This window comes from Lycium barbarum, chromosome 7 (assembly GCF_019175385.1).
Source record: "Lycium barbarum isolate Lr01 chromosome 7, ASM1917538v2, whole genome shotgun sequence".
Lineage (NCBI taxonomy): Eukaryota > Viridiplantae > Streptophyta > Magnoliopsida > Solanales > Solanaceae > Lycium > Lycium barbarum.
In genome coordinates this window covers 8,021,536-8,038,353 of record NC_083343.1, presented here as the reverse complement: position 1 = coordinate 8,038,353, position 16,818 = coordinate 8,021,536, and the positions used below count along the sequence as shown (strand labels likewise).

At 35.3% G+C, this 16,818-nt stretch overlaps 2 protein-coding genes across 2 annotated transcripts; both read right to left on the bottom strand.

Annotated features, from left to right (window-relative positions):
- Positions 1 to 4,538: 4,538 nt before the first annotated feature.
- On the bottom strand, positions 4,539 to 10,028 carry LOC132601228 (F-box protein CPR1-like). The gene is made up of 3 exons (XM_060314332.1): positions 9,966 to 10,028; positions 9,781 to 9,858; positions 4,539 to 5,303 (listed from the first exon to the last, which is right to left on the bottom strand). The coding sequence occupies exons 1-3, from the start codon at positions 10,026 to 10,028 to the stop codon at positions 4,539 to 4,541; spliced, it is 906 nt and encodes a 301-aa protein (XP_060170315.1).
- A 4,357-nt stretch (positions 10,029 to 14,385) lies between these two features.
- On the bottom strand, positions 14,386 to 15,889 carry LOC132602105 (F-box protein CPR1-like). Its single transcript, XM_060315116.1, has one exon. The coding sequence runs from the start codon at positions 15,846 to 15,848 to the stop codon at positions 14,703 to 14,705; it is 1,146 nt and encodes a 381-aa protein (XP_060171099.1). The 5' UTR covers positions 15,849 to 15,889; the 3' UTR covers positions 14,386 to 14,702.
- Positions 15,890 to 16,818: the final 929 nt, after the last annotated feature.

Below are 16,818 nucleotides of genomic sequence, written 5' to 3'. Positions count from 1 at the left end.
TAATTCAGTGTGGAAAATCACTACATGAACCCATTAAATTTAAATTCTAGATCCCCTTATGAGAAAATTTTGTATAAATATGTCATTCAATAAGTGTTTGTAAAGTTTGTTACTTTAGAACAAATCAGAGGAAATACTACTAGATGGTGTGTCTAGCATGTTTTTTGTTAATAATAATTAACCTTATCCCGTACAATATGAGAAAAATAAGAAGTTGCAAATAAATAATTAACTCTAGTATCAATTTAGAGTTTATAGTGTACTCTAAAACAAGATGATAATGATTGATATGCGTGGGTCGTATTTTAGATTTTGGGTGTGTTTGGTACGGTGGAAAACATAAAATGTTTTTCAATCTAAGAATCAGTTACAATAATTGCCCAAATAAAATGCTTATCTGAACTTTAGTACTATCATCTAATTTTGTTGGCCCTTGCATACAGTAAATCTTCAGATGTATCTCTAACAACAAACTCCATAAGAGCTCTACCCTGGATTACTCCTACACGCACCATCCGTGTTGCATTTATACCACCCCGTAAGAGGGCACTCCTTGCTATAAAAAGTATCTTAAGTTGTTTTGGTAGTGAGGGAGCGTGGTTCTGTGCACATCGGAGGTTCATGAAAATTTGATTCTTCTTAAAATTGTGTATGTCTCTTTAAGGGCTAATCAGAGCATTGAACTAACGCGTTGCCCGCTATAGTTCTTGTTGACTTATTAATAATTAAAATTCCATCTGATTTGACTACTGACTCTTCGTAAAACTGCTTGATGCAGAGTATAATTAATGAACCAGTTCACAGTTTGATGTTCCTGAATTATAAATTTTCTTGCATATGATAAATATGGATGTGGCTTATTTTCATCACTGTTTTTTCTTTTCCTGATAGTAACTTACATATTGTCAGAAGACAGATGAAATCATGCTATATCTCGCGTTGGAGTTTGTTACACGAAAATGAATCAGCTGGTCAAGTTAGTTAGTTAGCTTTACCATGTCAACAGCTAGTTACATGTTGTTGAATTAGTTAGAAGCAATTAGCGAATTAGGTTGTTTCTCGTTTCTATAAAAGGCATTGTATCATTACAAATTCAATCAACAATTGAATATACTACAAGTTTACTATTGAATTATATTCTTCATCTTCTTCTCTTTTCATCTTCATAGGTGTCCACTCGAGTATCTCTGTAAAACTCCGGTGCAGTTGCTAAAACCTCGAATTCCTTTGAGAATCCCTGCATTTTGACTAACAGAGTTTTTGCTTCCTGGGGATAAATTGAATTTTGTTAAGAACTTCTGTTCAAACTGTTCTTAAGAATTACTACTGCTGTTTTACTTCTTTTTCCTAGGATTAACACGAGCGCAAATCAAACATTTTCTTTTCAAAGGATAAGAAGAAGTAAAGTAAAGATAAACAAGAAAACTTGAGGGGATGAGATTAGCAACTAATGTCTCTTCTGAACACTGAGAAACCGATGAGATGAAATTTTGGGTGAAAGTGACAGATGCTAATAAAAAGGCTGAGTGTATATATGCAGTGACGGAACTAGAATATTTATCAAGGGGAGTAGAAATATGAAAAAGTAAGCATACCCAAAAGTCAAGGGATTCAACACAGTATATATACATTAAAAAAATTACCTATCTATGTAGTGTAATTTCCAGCCAACGGGTATCAAGTGACACCCCTTGAATACATGCGGCTCAGCCACTGTGCCTATGCATAAAGAGAGTAGGCCATTCTGAAATTTATTCCCCTTTTTTTTTTTTTTTTTTTTTTTTTTTTTAATAAAGGCCACTAGGCTTTTTATCACCTATGGCTTATTTTATTAATTTAATAAAGCACCAAAACAGAGATAGTCTGAAACAAAGCAAAAGAGACAAACTAAAAAGTAAAAACAAATTGAGCTAGCTATATACTTCAGTTTCTCCTTTGTCTCTTTATATGTGTCTGGGACACATGAAAAGTGAATGGCAGGTAGCATTGGAGAAGCCAAAAGTTCCACAAAGTTCAAGTAATGCTGAACATTTCACGCTTCTTATTGCCGGTTGCAATTCCCAAGCTTGTAAAATGTGGTTCACTATGTCCTCTACGCCAACCCCATGCTCCACCTGAGCAAAAATATTTATCACTCTTCTCTCTCACAATCTTCATCTTCACTTCTTGGGTAAATGTTGGCCAAGAACCAAATGTAATTTGTTCTCCTTCTTACGACTATTGCACCGGTTTCAATTCCAAAGATGGCATTTGAGCTCCATCTTAAATATCTTCACCGGTTCAGGTTCATTTCTGTGTCAACAAATGTTCGATGTATGGATTCTTGTACTTTTATTGAACAAGCTTGATATTATATTCTCAATGACCTAATGGTGCATTGTTTTAACATTTGTGTCGTGGAATACTTCTTAAATTGGTTAAAGTATAGAGAAACTACAAAGATGCAGCGAATGTTCTTCCAAGACAATGCACCTGGTTTCGTGGAGAAACAGAATATTAGAGACTATGGGAATGAGAAGTGGAAATAAAAAACCAGAACACTAATTTGAGCCTAACAGGAGAGAGGAAGGAAAATTTGAACTCATGGCTACATACAAAGGGAAAATAGAAAGTAAAAAGGAAAAATCAAAGGGAAGTGAATATCAAGGAGTTCTAGACACAAACTTTTACAATGTCATTAATTTGTGGATCCAAATGCTGTATTCTTAGTCTTTGCATTAAGGAAAAAAAATTGTTCTCCCGTGGAGCTAAGCCTGTAGTTTGTTAGGTGATCAACCGGCTACTATCCAGTCAAATTTTGAAACTGTTATGTACTTTCAGGTGAGTAGGTGAAGGTGAATATGTTGAATGTTGTTTTGGTGAAGAGTCACATAAAAAAGCAGATCATACTTCTATCACTACGACTATGTAGCTTGCGAATTGTATGGAAAATATTTTAGTTTGTGCCTGTGAAACTTATTACTACTTCTATTGGGGAAGGTTGCAAATCGTGCAATATCTGCTATCAAACGGAGCTCTATTGTTAAGCACCTAGGCTTAGTTCAAATGGCAAAAATTGAGAGACTTGTGATTTAGGCTACGGGTTCGAGCACTGTGCCATGTGAACTAAGCCTAGTATTTAAGTGAAGAAAGGTAGAGGGGCGAGCCCATTATCCCCGAGTTCAATAGGCTGCGGTTAGTCCTAAGGGTTGGTTGGCCCCAGATGGATTTCTCAGTCATTAAAGATAATCTGAGCTCTGTTCATAAAGCCTGGAAAGAAAGTAGAAATATGAATGGAGCATTTGCTCATATAAATCCTGAAGAGCGAAAACGGTTGCATTTTCTTTCTCTTTTGAAAATTTACAGCACCTACGTAATGGATACTATAGAATACATGCACTTACCAGAATGTACAAAAAATGTGATGGAAGAACTGCACTTTCCAGGAAATTGGTTTTGCTTCTGACTATATTTGAGAATCTATCACAATTCACAAGTGATGTCATTTGTCAAGAACAAAGAAAAACATGATATAAACTGAAGAATGATTGTTTCAATTACTTGATCAACAATCAACATACATCAGAATACATTTGTATTCATACACGAGAAATAAGAGATAGAAGTACACTAAATGTAAATCCTACAAAATATTCTTCATAATATTCTAAAACTAATGCTACACAATATTCTACACTAAATGTTAATATCCCTAATAATATTTCATATATCTAGAGTATCTATTACATATTTACCATATTGAGAATATCATAACGTAGATTCTATAAGATATTCTACATCTCTCCATCACGCTAACATCATTTCCCAAAAAAATTTAAAAAACAATTAAAAGGGAGTAAAGCAATCATTGTATCAAGAATTTTAAATTACTGATTTTTCTAATTGAAGTCTGGTACCAATTTATAGGAGACTCAGCAATACAAATACTTTTGTACTAGTTTCATCTGCAAATGATTGTTCTATGAGCAACTTGTTAGAATTGGATCGTGGGTTGCCCATGTGGGCTATAACGCGACCCAGTTAGGAGATAAGAATAAGAGGTTACTGCAAGGTAGTTGCTATAATTGCAGTTAACGAAAGTGGGTTAAATTATAAAACCACTCCTCACTTCTCAAATATGAAACATACGGTTTTCTTCCTTGCTCTACAGAAAAGGAAGGTGTTTCCTTCTTTTCTTAGCAGAGAAATTTTCGCTGTCTATCCAACACAAAAACACACAAAAGAAAAGACATTTAGTTTGTGGAAATCAAACTTCGTTTCCTAGTGAATCGAAATTCGACTTGGGATAATTGTTTTGGCGATGTGTTCAACGATCTTTAGTTGTGTTTAAGGTACACAATGTTGTTCTCGCTCCTCGATTTGTTCTAACACAACTTGTACAACGTCAGTAAGTTAGAAAGTGTAGAACTGAAGAACTAAGTAAATATAAAAAAAAAACTGCTTAAAGTCACACATTAAAAAGTTTATACAATCCATGCTATTCCAATATGGTACTTTCTTTCTTATGCTTAAAACAAAGGATTATGAAACAGATAACATTAATCCAAAAGCCATTTATTTTCAATCATTCTGTGTCGTTCCTCACTCCAGGAGTATTCCACTGGCGAGATCAAGCTTTCCACATAGGTAACGATGGCGCCAAGTATAAATCTTGTCTTTTCCTCGAGAATTTCTCTCATATTATCATTCTTAGGATTATATACAGCAACATCTTTGCCACAATAGTCATATATCAAAACTAATTCACCATTCTCTGTCACGAAAAAGAGCAATATTACAAATCCATAAGGATAATTTATGTCTGATATTGATTCCTTTACTACTGAATTCCTTATGGAAAATAATGATGTCCATGATTCCTTTACTCCGTATTCCTTCATGACCAATATCTCAACACTTTTTTCATGTTCCAAACAAGTCATGATACAAAGACATTCATTTAAAACTCCTAAACCAACTATAACAATTTCTTCTTGATTAGACTTAGGCTCAGGGACAGGAAACATATGGAACTTTTCAGAGATGGGATCAAAATAAATTAATTTGCTTCCATCATTGCCCCATACCCTATAGTGAAGTCGTCCCAACATTGTAATCCCTTCACTCATTGAGGGGATATCATAAGGGAATTCGAGTTGCCTCCATTGTTTGTCTTCAAGACTAGCAACTATAACAAACTCAACACTATGATCTTGGTTTTTATACATAATCAACACTGCCTTGTAAACATTCTTGGAGGAATCGAAACAAAGTCCCCCACGTTTCCAATAGCCAGCCTCATCCAAGTCATCAAGCTCAAGCACCTTTGTACAAACTCGAGTGGCAGGGTTCCACAAGTAAAAAATTGCTCATCCGAATTTATCAGTATGAGACCATGACAAGAACCCAACAAGCCACAATCTTGGTTACGACCCCTTTTCATGGGGGGATAACTAAACTCTTCCAAAGCGAGTTGTTGATTTATGAATCATGGAGCGCTTATTCATCTTACCCGTCATTGAACATAGAGCCTTGTAAAAAAAGAGCACGTCAGCGATCACTCCATGTTGTGATTGATTGGAGAGCTGAAATTTTGGACATGAAATGTTGGGTCCATCCCCTTATTTTTTGGAAGAAAAATACCTCCCTTATTTTAGGGAAGAAAACACTTCCCTTGTTTTGAGGAAGAAAACACATTCCTTGTCTTTGGAAAATTGTCAAGTGTTTGCTTGAGTCACTAATGACATCAATAGGTTCATCTCATACCTATAAATAGGGAAGCTTTCTCATTTGCTAGACACACCAAAAATTGAAGAAGACAACACATCCCAAAAGAGAGAAAAAATCTAAGAGAAATACTCTTAGTGAAAAGCCTAAGCAAGAGAAGGTCTTTGAGAGAATTTTTAGTAAAAATTCTTGAGTGTAATTGGGATTGGGGTTGTGAGGTTGAGTGTTGTAAACACTTGTAATATTTCTTCTTTAATAATATTGCAGCAGCAACGTGGACGTAGTTCTCACATTGAGGGTGAACCAGTATAAATCTGTATGTGCTATTTATTCTTCGCTTACATCACGACGTAAGTAGGTTCTGTCTAAGGAGGTTGGTATTTAAGTGGTCCAGTTGTGACTCTCCAATCTTTCCTGGGAACCTGCTTACAAAGGTCGGATTTGGGATTCAAATCCTAACAACTGGTATCAGAGCAACAGGTTGTGTTGTGATTTAGAAACGATGGGAGGCGAAGATGGTACGACGCACGGCATCGGTAAATTCTATGGTACAGATTTTGCGGTCTGGAGAATGCAAATTGAAGATTATTTATATAGCAGAAAGCTTCATGAACCTCTGAGTCCGAAACTAGAGGAGATGAAGCAAACAGATTGCGATCTCCTCGACAGAAAAGTTCTGGGAGTCATTCGGCTGACGCTGTCGAAGAACGTTGCTCACAACGTGGCAAAGGAGAAGACCACCACAGATATGATGAAGGTGTTGTCTGACATGTATGAGAAACCTTCGGCAAATAATAAGGTATTTCTCATGAAAAAACCATTTCATCTAAAGATGATGGAAAATGCTCATGTTGCTGCACACGTAAATGAATTCAATACCATTGTAAATCAATTGTCATCGGTAAAAATTGATTTCGATGATGAAGTGCAAGCTCTAATTTTGTTGGCATCCCTACCAAATAGCTGGGAGCCAATGAGAGCAGCGGTTAGTAATTCTGTCGGCCGTAACAAACTAAAGTTCAACGATGTTAGGGATCAGTATGAGACCAAATATGCTCATCCGAATTTATCAGCATGAGACCATGACAAGAACCCAACAAGCCACAATCTTGGTTACGACCTCTTTTCATGGGGGGATAACTAAACTCTTCCAAAGCGAGTTGTTGATTTATGAATCGGATGGAGCGCTTATTCATCTTACCCGTCGTTGAACATGGAGCCTTGTAACAAAAGAGCACGTCAGCGATCACTCCATGTTGTGATTGATTGGAGAGCTGAAATTTTGGACATGAAATCCAAGAACCCCACTGCTTGGAAATGCACTTGAATCGTAAGAGGGATTTCACTGGTAAATTTGAGAGAATAATCATAGTAATTTCGTCGAGTACATCTGCCATTAGTCTGTTTCTAGAATTCATAACTCAAAATTCTAGTTGTCGTTGATGTGAAGTGAGAAACTTATTTTGTTTTTGTTTTTTGGTCTTCAGCTGTAGAAGGGCTACGTTAATGTTGGCTCTATTTAAACCCCTACCTAGCTAGGGTTTTCGGTTTTGTGGAAGAATCACGTAGAGTTATCCTAACTTACATTGGAGTAAAATTCTATTATGTATAAAATATATTATTAGCAGAAAAGAGAAGAATAAATATAAATATAAAGAGAAATAGTAGAAATTCTTATTTTCAAGAATTATGACATTGACGTAATGCAAAATCGTAGTTATAAGAGAAGAAAGCCTAATAATCTAAGAAAAAGGGTGTGTTTCATTTAAGGGGGAAAAAATCAAGCTAATATAAATTTCTTTTCTTTTAGGAAATTTTTTCTTCTTTTAATCCTCACGGCACAAGGAATTTACATCCACATTCTAATAATTATTTTAAATATATTTACTTTTCTTTTAGACCAAATATTCCCTTTTTTTTCCATGTCTAACTACTAATAACTTCCAGCCCGTCTTTGTGGGGTCCAGTCCCCTATCCCATATTTTAAGGAACGAAGATTTTTCTTCCTTTGACAAAATCACATTTGTAGCAATTGTGGAATTGGCCAACAAGCCAATTCTTTTGTTCACATTTTCGTGATGTAAGCGTTTACCTCATCATAGTCGTGACGTAAGCGCTTACCTCATCATAGTCGTGACGTAAGCGCTTACCTCATCATAGGAAATTCATTCCTATAAATAGGCAGCTTATGGTTCATTTGTAATACACCAAGATCATTTGCTATACACACCAAAATCTCAGACAATACATCTGAGTGAGAGCAAAGTGAGGTGTTCCATAGACTGTGAGAAAATAGTCTGTGAAGAAAAATAGAGGGTGAGTGATATTGTAGTAAGGTGGGAAATCAAAAGAGTGTTATTTCTTTTGTGGGTGTAGTGGTCTTAGGAGTATTTATACTCGTTACTACACAGTGTAAAATTCCTTACTATAGTGATATCAGCTGCTCCTCTTGGCCGTGGTTTTTTCCCTTATTCAGAAGGGTTTCCACGTAAAATCTTGGTGTCATTATTGCTGCATTTTATTCTTGCTGATTTAACCATAACTTAGTGTTCCGCGTTTATCACTAATACCGTGAATATTATTTTGCGGGTCTATTTTATTCCCAACAACCCACAGGGCCATCCTACAAGTACACGCCTCAAGTACACGCCTCCGACTCTGGCTCTCTAACTTATCCTGTGTTCTTCCCATTTTGTGCGTGTATACAATGACCCTAGCACTCTCACATATTCATTCTGTGGCGCCTCCCAGTATAAAATCTCATAGGGGTTTTTTCCATTCTTCACTAAAGACGGTGTCCAATTGATCAGAGTCAAAACACATTCTCTTTGGAACTTTATCGGAAGGTGACTCTAATAGCCTGTTTGGCCAAACATCTAAAATCAACTTATTTGAAAAATGTTTTTTTTTAAATTGTTTTTTAAAAAAGTATTTTGGCGAAAAGAAGTTTGTGTTTGAACCATTAATACAAAAAGCATTTTTGAGCAGCAATTAGTGTTTAGCCAAGCTTTTAAAAAGTACTTACAAGTGTATTTTTCTCAAAAGTACTTTTCAAAGAAGTGTTTTTGGGAAAAAAAAAAATTAGCTTTTGAAAAATTATTTCTGCTATTTCCCAGAATCACTTATTTTCTCTCAAAAGCTTGGTCAAACACGTCACTTTTTTTAAAATAATTGTTTATTAAAAAAAAAATAGGTACTTTTGGAAAAAAATAAACTTGGCCAAACAAGCTATAAAACCTCAATGCTTGGGCTATATTGAGAATATGACAGTGTTTTCTTTCTACCCTTCCATTCTGTTGGAGTATTCCTATACAAGATGCTTGGAAAAGAACTCCATGTTTGAAGAAATAATTCTTACATGCGAGCTCAGTTCCGTTATCACTTCTAACTATCTTCACCCTTTTACCAAACTACCTGTCTACCAAGCGGAAGAACTTTTTCAAGATTTGGGACACTTCTGCTTTATCAACCATAAGAAAAATCCACACCGCCCTTGAATAGTCATCCAAAATGGTCAAAAAAGAAGAAAGAGTTCTATAAGGCCCCCAATAAATCACAATGAATCAAGCAGTTATGGGTGTGTGACTGTCAATGAGCAAAAGTCATATCTTCTGTTTTGGCCTTTTGGGGAATGATATATTCCTACCGTGGACGGACACAAGTGCTTGGTTTCCCCCCCCCCCCCCCCCCCCCTCTTCTGTTTGTGCAACCGAATTTTTGTGATAAGGCCGTCTCTCGACATTGATAAGCTTCCATCGAAGACACACTGATGCATCATTTCAGCTGCTATAGTGACTATTGGCTATAAGAGGTATCTAGATGTGTTTCCCTCAGTGATGTCTAAATGTGCAGCAGGACATTTAAATTTTTCTCTCTGTCTATGACAATGTGGTTATTTTTTTAATATTGTACATGTTGTGAGAAGGGTTTATATAGAACACAATGTGATTCCCTCAAAATAAGTGTATTTTTCTTGACTATGGGACCAACTTCCTTGTAGTAGTTTGTACTTAGTGGTTCTAGCGTTCTAGGTGTCAATGATTTAAATATATTTAAACATATAGTTGGAACTACCTTTTTTTCCAGCCTCCTTTCAAACTCACATAAACTTAAAGCACCATATATACCAGATTCAAACAAAACGCAATCCCTCTGATTTCAGCCCAAGAATTATCAATTCATTATCGACCAAAAATTTGAATAATTTCTTAGTTCTTTGTTGACATCCCAAAGAGAAGCAAAGAAGACAGAGTAGTAACCTTACAACGCAGGGAGAGTTGTTCTGTAAACAGAGAACTTAAATCCATCACTCCAAAAACCATTTATGCTAATCATCAACTATGTCATTTAAGAAAAAGGGTTAGTTCCAATCATTTTGTGCCGCTCCTCACTCCAGTAGCTTTCCTCTGGCGAAAAAAAAGGTTATTTCCAACATGGCATGTATTTATCAGATTGACTTGGTATAAACACTCGGTATGAGCAAATATCTACTGGGAAAGGGAGCGAGAGGAATGTGTACCCATTCTATATTTTTCCAAAGCACTAGAGAAAAATTATAGTACAAAACATAGTAGTTGTGTTGAGAGTACGAGAGTTTCCAAGTCGAACCAAATAGTTACAAGTAATAGTAGCAACATTTCTAATAAAACATCTTCCCACTTTATCAGAGTTCATGTGATGATCTAAAATTAGGGGTCAAGGACTTGGTAGACTAACAAAAAACATTATAGCTAAATGTTGTTTATTTAGTAAGGTTCTGTGTTCTGTTTAGTGTGTATCAAAGCTTTCAAGCTAGTTTATTTGTCCCTAAATTTTTGTACGTTTGCTAAATGGTTTTTATAGATAGTAATCATTGGTTTAAGAGCCCAACTTTGGAAATTTGGTAGAATCAAGGGAGACAAGGGTGCATCAAAATTTGACTATCATGAGATCTTTTCTTGCAATTGATGCAGTCACAAGTTTTTTACCTTCATCAAAATTTAATCGGAACATAATAGTGAAAATGAAACGACTCTTCAAATTAATCAAATTAGTGAGTTTTTGTCTCTCGAATGTCCAACTGGCTAATTAATTCTTTATACCACCAGAGGCGAATCCAGCATTTAAACTCTGTGGGTTCAATATTACGGTTTTTAGTATTGAATCCATTATATTTTAAAAGTTAGGGGTTCATATATACTATATATTACAATTTTACTATTTTTTTACCCATAAATTTATGTTCTGCCTCGAAAGTTGGGAATTCAATTGAACCCCCACTTAATAGGCTAGATACGCCCCTGTATACCACTCCATTTTATTTTTATTTCTTTTTTAAAAATAAGCTAGCAGTCATTGACATTTTCCCAAAATTTGCTTCAAACTTCTATGAGATAAATAATCTTTTTTGTGCAGTTCTAAATGTGAAGTAAGTGTCTGTATCTTATTGGTGAAATTGAATACTACTGTAACACCTCGTAGCTTCGGGCGAAAGTTTGACTCATAAGATGATAATATAATGGAACCAATATGAGGGTTATAGGAAGTGTTTTGAAAACCAATTAAGTCATAAGAAATGTCTTTGGGCAAAGAAAAGTTGGAAGCCACTCTACAGGGCATGTTTGCAAGTGAGTTTATAGAAGGTCTTACTTCCAACGACCATAACCCCTCTATTAATTTGGAATTTGGGAAAACTTCCTTGATGAAAGTTGTATCCCTTTGAAATAACTTTCCAACGGTATATTATGGGTCTTGAACAGAGATTCGTACAAAGAGTTATGCCTATTTTACCGAACGTTGTGCAGAACCGACACCTGCCGCTTGTGAGGGCGCGTGCGGGCGCGTGCGATGGCCCTGCGCCGCACGCCGATCGCACAAAAACCCCTACTCTGACTATTAATCTGAGTATGGTCGTGCGATGCATGTGCGTCGCGCGACCATCGCATAACAGGGTCAGTTTCGGGTCAAAAGTCGGGTTTACGCGTTTTAATCTATATTTAGGACATGGGGCTTATTTCCCCAGCCCCCCATTCACGAAAATTCTCTCTAAACTCATAGAGAACAAGTCCCAAACCTCAAGATCTTCCAAGGTAAGTTTTTGTCATGATTCTAGGTTGAATTTAAATCCCTAATCCCTTTCTAACTTGAGTAAACTCTTCTAATCCATAGAGTTAGGATTGGAACATTATTGTTGAACCCCCTTAGTGAAAATCCTAGTTTTTTACTCTTTTATATTTTTGAACCCTCTTAGTGAAAATCCTGGCTCCACCACTGACTACTAATACTTGACATTCTTTTATTGTCATTTGTCAACAGCTTGCGGCGAAGGATAGTCAAATAAAATAGAGTACTTTTATCACATAGTACTCCCTCCGGATAAAAAAAAAAAGTGTTCACTTAGCTATTTGCACACCTTTTTAAGAAAATATTAACTCCTAGAAAAAAAATAGATAATTTGACTAAAATACCCCAAATTAAATAGATATTGAAATTTGATCACATAGCACTTAATAGGACAAATCTGGAAAAATAAGGTTAATTTTTTCTTGATTTGATAAGTGAGCACTCTTTTTTACTCAAAAAAAAAGCTAAGTGGACGCTCTTTTGATCCGGAGGGAGTAGTAATCTAAAAGTACGACTAACAAACAAGGAGAAAAATAACGTATTCAGTGAGAAGTTACAATTGACAAATAAAATATACTCCGTATAGTGTACACAATTATAAACTACAGCAAGAATGAATAAAGGTGAAAAAAGGTCAGAATTGATGTAGTTTAACGATGTTCTTGTACTGTTGTGAGTTTGGGCTAAAACTATCTCTTATCTATCGGAATATGTTCATTTTGGTCCCTCAAATATAGCCTTGAGCATATTTGATCCTTTATCTATGGGAGTAGGTTCGTTTTGGTCCCTCAAATATAACATTAAGCATATTTAATCCCTTAGTTAACTATGCTAAAATGGAGTACTTTTGGTTGCCCTAATAGAACCCGTTTAAAAATTAAATGTGCTAAACTCATGTGACACTCACGTGACTCGTAAGAGGCTAAATCCATCGGACAAAATGCAAAGCAGAGTAATGGCATTTCTCTAAAAAATGAAACTCACATAATATATTAGCAAAGCAACTCATAATATTTGGATCATATGGTTGGTAACCAACTCTTAAACAGTAATCTGGCAGCACACACGGAGCAGTTCCACTTATTTTGGAAGCTTGTGAATATAACGTTTTTTTTTTTAAATATTAAAAAAAAATGAAAATGCTTTATAAAAAGTAACGGTGAAAAAGGTTATATTTCCTATAGTCTGAACGTACTCTATTCTATATATGTACTTAAAATATGTGCGTTTGTAGTTGGAAAAATACTTGACAATCTTTTATTGTCAACAGCTCGGTACAAGGGTTACGTTATGTCAAGTAAAACAGAATACTAATCGTAGAGTAAACAGAACAGTTGAAAGTACATTTCATACAAGCAACGAAAAAAATAATAGTAATTTGGTGTTAGGACAAGATTATAATAAAAATAGTACTCCCTCTGTCCGTATACACTTTCCTCTTTAGTCTATTCCAAAAGAAATGATACATTTTCTTATTTGACAACAATTTATTTGCGGCCTATTCGAAATCCTGTCTCTCCCTCGACGAAAATGTTTTTCATATTATCATTCTTCGGATTGTGTACAACAACTTTGTTGCCACGATCGTGTGTTTTCAAAGCTACAACATGCAGTAACCGCTATTTTCTCTATCCCTCTGCGTAAATAACCCAATATTCATTTGCAGTTGACAACATCTTCATCATCTAGAGTAACAATGAGTTGAAGAACACCGTGCATTGATGGGTGTTGAGGCCTTATATTGACTATCATGAGGTATTTTTTTGTAATTGGTGCAATCATAATTTTTTTACCTTCATCAAAATTTAATCGGAACATAATAGTGAAAATGAAATGACTTTTCAAATTAATCAAATTAGCGAGTTTTTGTCTCTCGAATGTGGCTAATTAATTCTTTTTAACATACTCTATTTTAATTTTTTGACAAAAAGCTAGCAGTCGTTGACGTTTTTCCGAAAGTTGCTTCAAACTTCTCCGAGATAAATAGTCTTTTTTGTGCAATTCTAAATGTGAAGTAAGTGTCTGTATCTTATTCAATACTTGCGAGAAGGGATGCTGAAATAAAACAGAGTACTTTTATCATATAGTAGTAATTGGAACACCTGAAAGTACGACGGAGAAACAAGGAGAAAAATAACGTATTCAGTAAGAAGTTACAATTGATAGCTAAAATATATTCCGTATAGTGTATACAATTACAAACTACAGCAAGAATAAAAAAGGTGAAAAAGGTTCTGTAGACTTGAAGTAGTTTAACGATGTTCTTGTACTGTTGTTACTTTATTATCAGTGAAAGAGGAGTTATTTCGTATAGATTTTTGGGTCTGAACGTACTTAAAATACGTGTGTTTGTAGTTGGAAAAATACGTGACAAACTTTGATTGTCAAGTACAAGGGTTGTGTCAAGTAAAACAGAATATTTATCATGGAAAAATACGTGACAAACTTTTATTGTCAATAGCTCGGTACAAGGGTTGTGTCAAGTAAAACAGAATACTTATCGTAGAGTAAACAGAACAGTTGAAAGTACGATTTCATGGAAAAATACGTGACAAACCTTTATTGTCAACAGCTCGGTACAAGGGTTGTGTCAAGTAAAACAGAATAATTATCGTAGAGTAAACAGAACAGTTGAAAGTACGATTTCATGGAAAAATACGTGACAAACCTTTATTGTCAACAGCTCGGTACAAGGGTTGTGTCAAGTAAAACAGAATAATTATCGTAGAGTAAACAGAACAGTTGAAAGTACGATTTCATACAAGCAACGAGAAAAATAATAGTAATTTGGCGTTAGGACAAAATTATAATGAAAATAGTACCATATGAGAATTATTAATCAGTGGGTATCTGACTAGATCTTGACTTTCGAAACTCTTGTCCAAGAAATCTTCTTAGAGCTTTCCAAACTGTTTGTGACGCTTCTTACTCCAGTAGTATTCCTCTGGCTTGATCAAGCTTTCAACATAGGTAATGATGGGGCCTATTCTAAATCCCGTCTTTCCCTCGACGAAAATGTTTTTCATATTATCATTCTTCGGATTGTGTACAACAACTTTGTTGCCACGATCGTCTGTTATCAAAGCTAGTCCTCCCGTCTCTGTCATGTACAAGGGCACTGCAAATCCATAAGACGGACTTATTTCTAAATTCCTTATGAAAAATAAGGATGTCCATGATTCCTTTACCCCATATTCCTTCATGACCAATATCTCAACACCGCCCTTGTCATCTTCCAACCGTGTCATACAAAGACATTCATTTAAAACTCCTAAACCAACTATATCATTCTCTTCTTGATTGGATTTAGGCTCGGGGACCGAAAACATATTGAACTCTTCAGAGATAGGATCAAAATAAATTATTTGGTTACTAGAACTAACACGCTCCCACATATTATTTCCATTATTCTTATAGGATTTTTCTACCCGTGCCTTATAGTGCAATCGTCCATGCAGTGTAATTCCAGAACTCACTGAGGGGATATCATAAGGGAACTCGAGAAACCTCCATTTTTTGTCTTCAAGACTAGCAACTATAACAAACTCACCACCATAACTTGGGGTCTGATGTTGCATAATCAGCACTGCCTTGTAAACATTCTTGGAGGAGTCGAAACAAAGTCCCCCACGTATATAATAGCCATCGTCAGTCAAGCGGTTAAGCTCAAGCACTTTGGTGCTAAATCGGGTGGCAGGATTCCACAAGTAAATATGCTGGTTTAGATTAATCAGAATAAGACCATCACAAGAACCCAAAAACATACACCTTTCTAAAGGAGTCTCATCATCCCCTATCATGAAAGGATCATTGAGCTCTTCCAAGGTGAGTTGTTGGTTTATGGATTGAAAGAAGCTTTTCCTTGTCGAACCTTTATACACCTCGACGATTGCTCCTTGTCTTCCTTGATTGGAGAGCTTGAATTTTGGACATGAGATCCAAGAACACCATGACTTAGAAACACATTTAAATCGTAACAGAGATTTCACTGGTAAATTTGAGAGGATACTTACAATGATTTCGTTGGGAAGATTGGCCATTTAGAGGAGTAAAACTGTATTATAAATAGAGAAATGTTAAGAAATTGTTATTCTCAAGAATTGTGATACAATTGAGGTGAGACACCATCATATTTATAGTATAACAAAACTTGTTCTCCAAGAAACTTTCATCTACTAGTAATTAATTCTCACCGCATTAAGGGATTCCAGATTCTAATATTATTCACAATATCTTTTTTTCTTTTATTTTTTCTAACTTCGTTTCTATTTTTTAGGGAAGGTTGTTATTTTAATTAATAAAGATCTAATTGATATGCTTAAACTTCGGATTTTATTGTAACGTCAATTCCTTGATTTCGGCAGAAGTAGGTTTATTTTTAGTATATCATGTAAACTTTTTTATGTACAAAATATAATAAATGAAATCGATTGCGATAAATGGTAATTAATCTTTTAGGTTTGTAGTTATGAAAATTTTCCAAAAAGATACTTGTCTTGCAATAGTTTGTGGTATGTTGCTAGTTGGAACTACATACATTTGTTTCAGATTGATCCCTTCTCACCATACATACATTTTTTTTCAGATCGATCCCTTCTCACCATGCATACATTTGTTTATACATTTGTTTCAGATTCATCCCTTCTCACCAGCTTCTGTATGACGCAATTTCACGAATTATGTAAAAGATGCAATTTTAGTAATTAATATAAATAAATCTATTTATTTTTGCCCCTCAAGTAGTTAGTTCTTTAATTTTTGTCTTTCGCTTAAAATACTCTGAGGTTCTGGATTCGGAACCAGGCTGTTAAAAAAAATTCGCAAAGGCAGAATTTCGTAGCAAAATTAGGCCTATTCGGGCAATTAAGACCTAACTTTTGTAGAATTTCAACAAAGTAAAAAAAAAAATTGTCTTGCAAAATTTAGCTAGGCAAAGTCTTCCTTAAGGGGGAACTTTTGCCTTAAGGTAATTTTCGCGAAGCCTTGCCTTGCGAAATTGTGTAAGGACCC

What these genes read in the sequence shown, in the direction of transcription:
- LOC132601228 (XM_060314332.1), bottom strand. Translation starts at nt 10,028, where the DNA reads ATGGTTTTTGGAGTGATGGATTTAAGTTCTCTGTTTACAGAACAACTC. An exon ending in AACTCTCCCTGCGTTGTAAG is followed by an intron (nt 9,859 to 9,965) that starts GTTACTACTCTG and finishes GGCTGAAATCAG; the next exon opens with AGGGATTGCGTTTTGTTTGA. An exon ending in AAAGGAGGCTGGAAAAAAAG is followed by an intron (nt 5,304 to 9,780) that starts GTAGTTCCAACT and finishes GTTTGTACAAAG; the next exon opens with GTGCTTGAGCTTGATGACTT.
- LOC132602105 (XM_060315116.1), bottom strand. Translation starts at nt 15,848, where the DNA reads ATGGCCAATCTTCCCAACGAAATCATTGTAAGTATCCTCTCAAATTTA.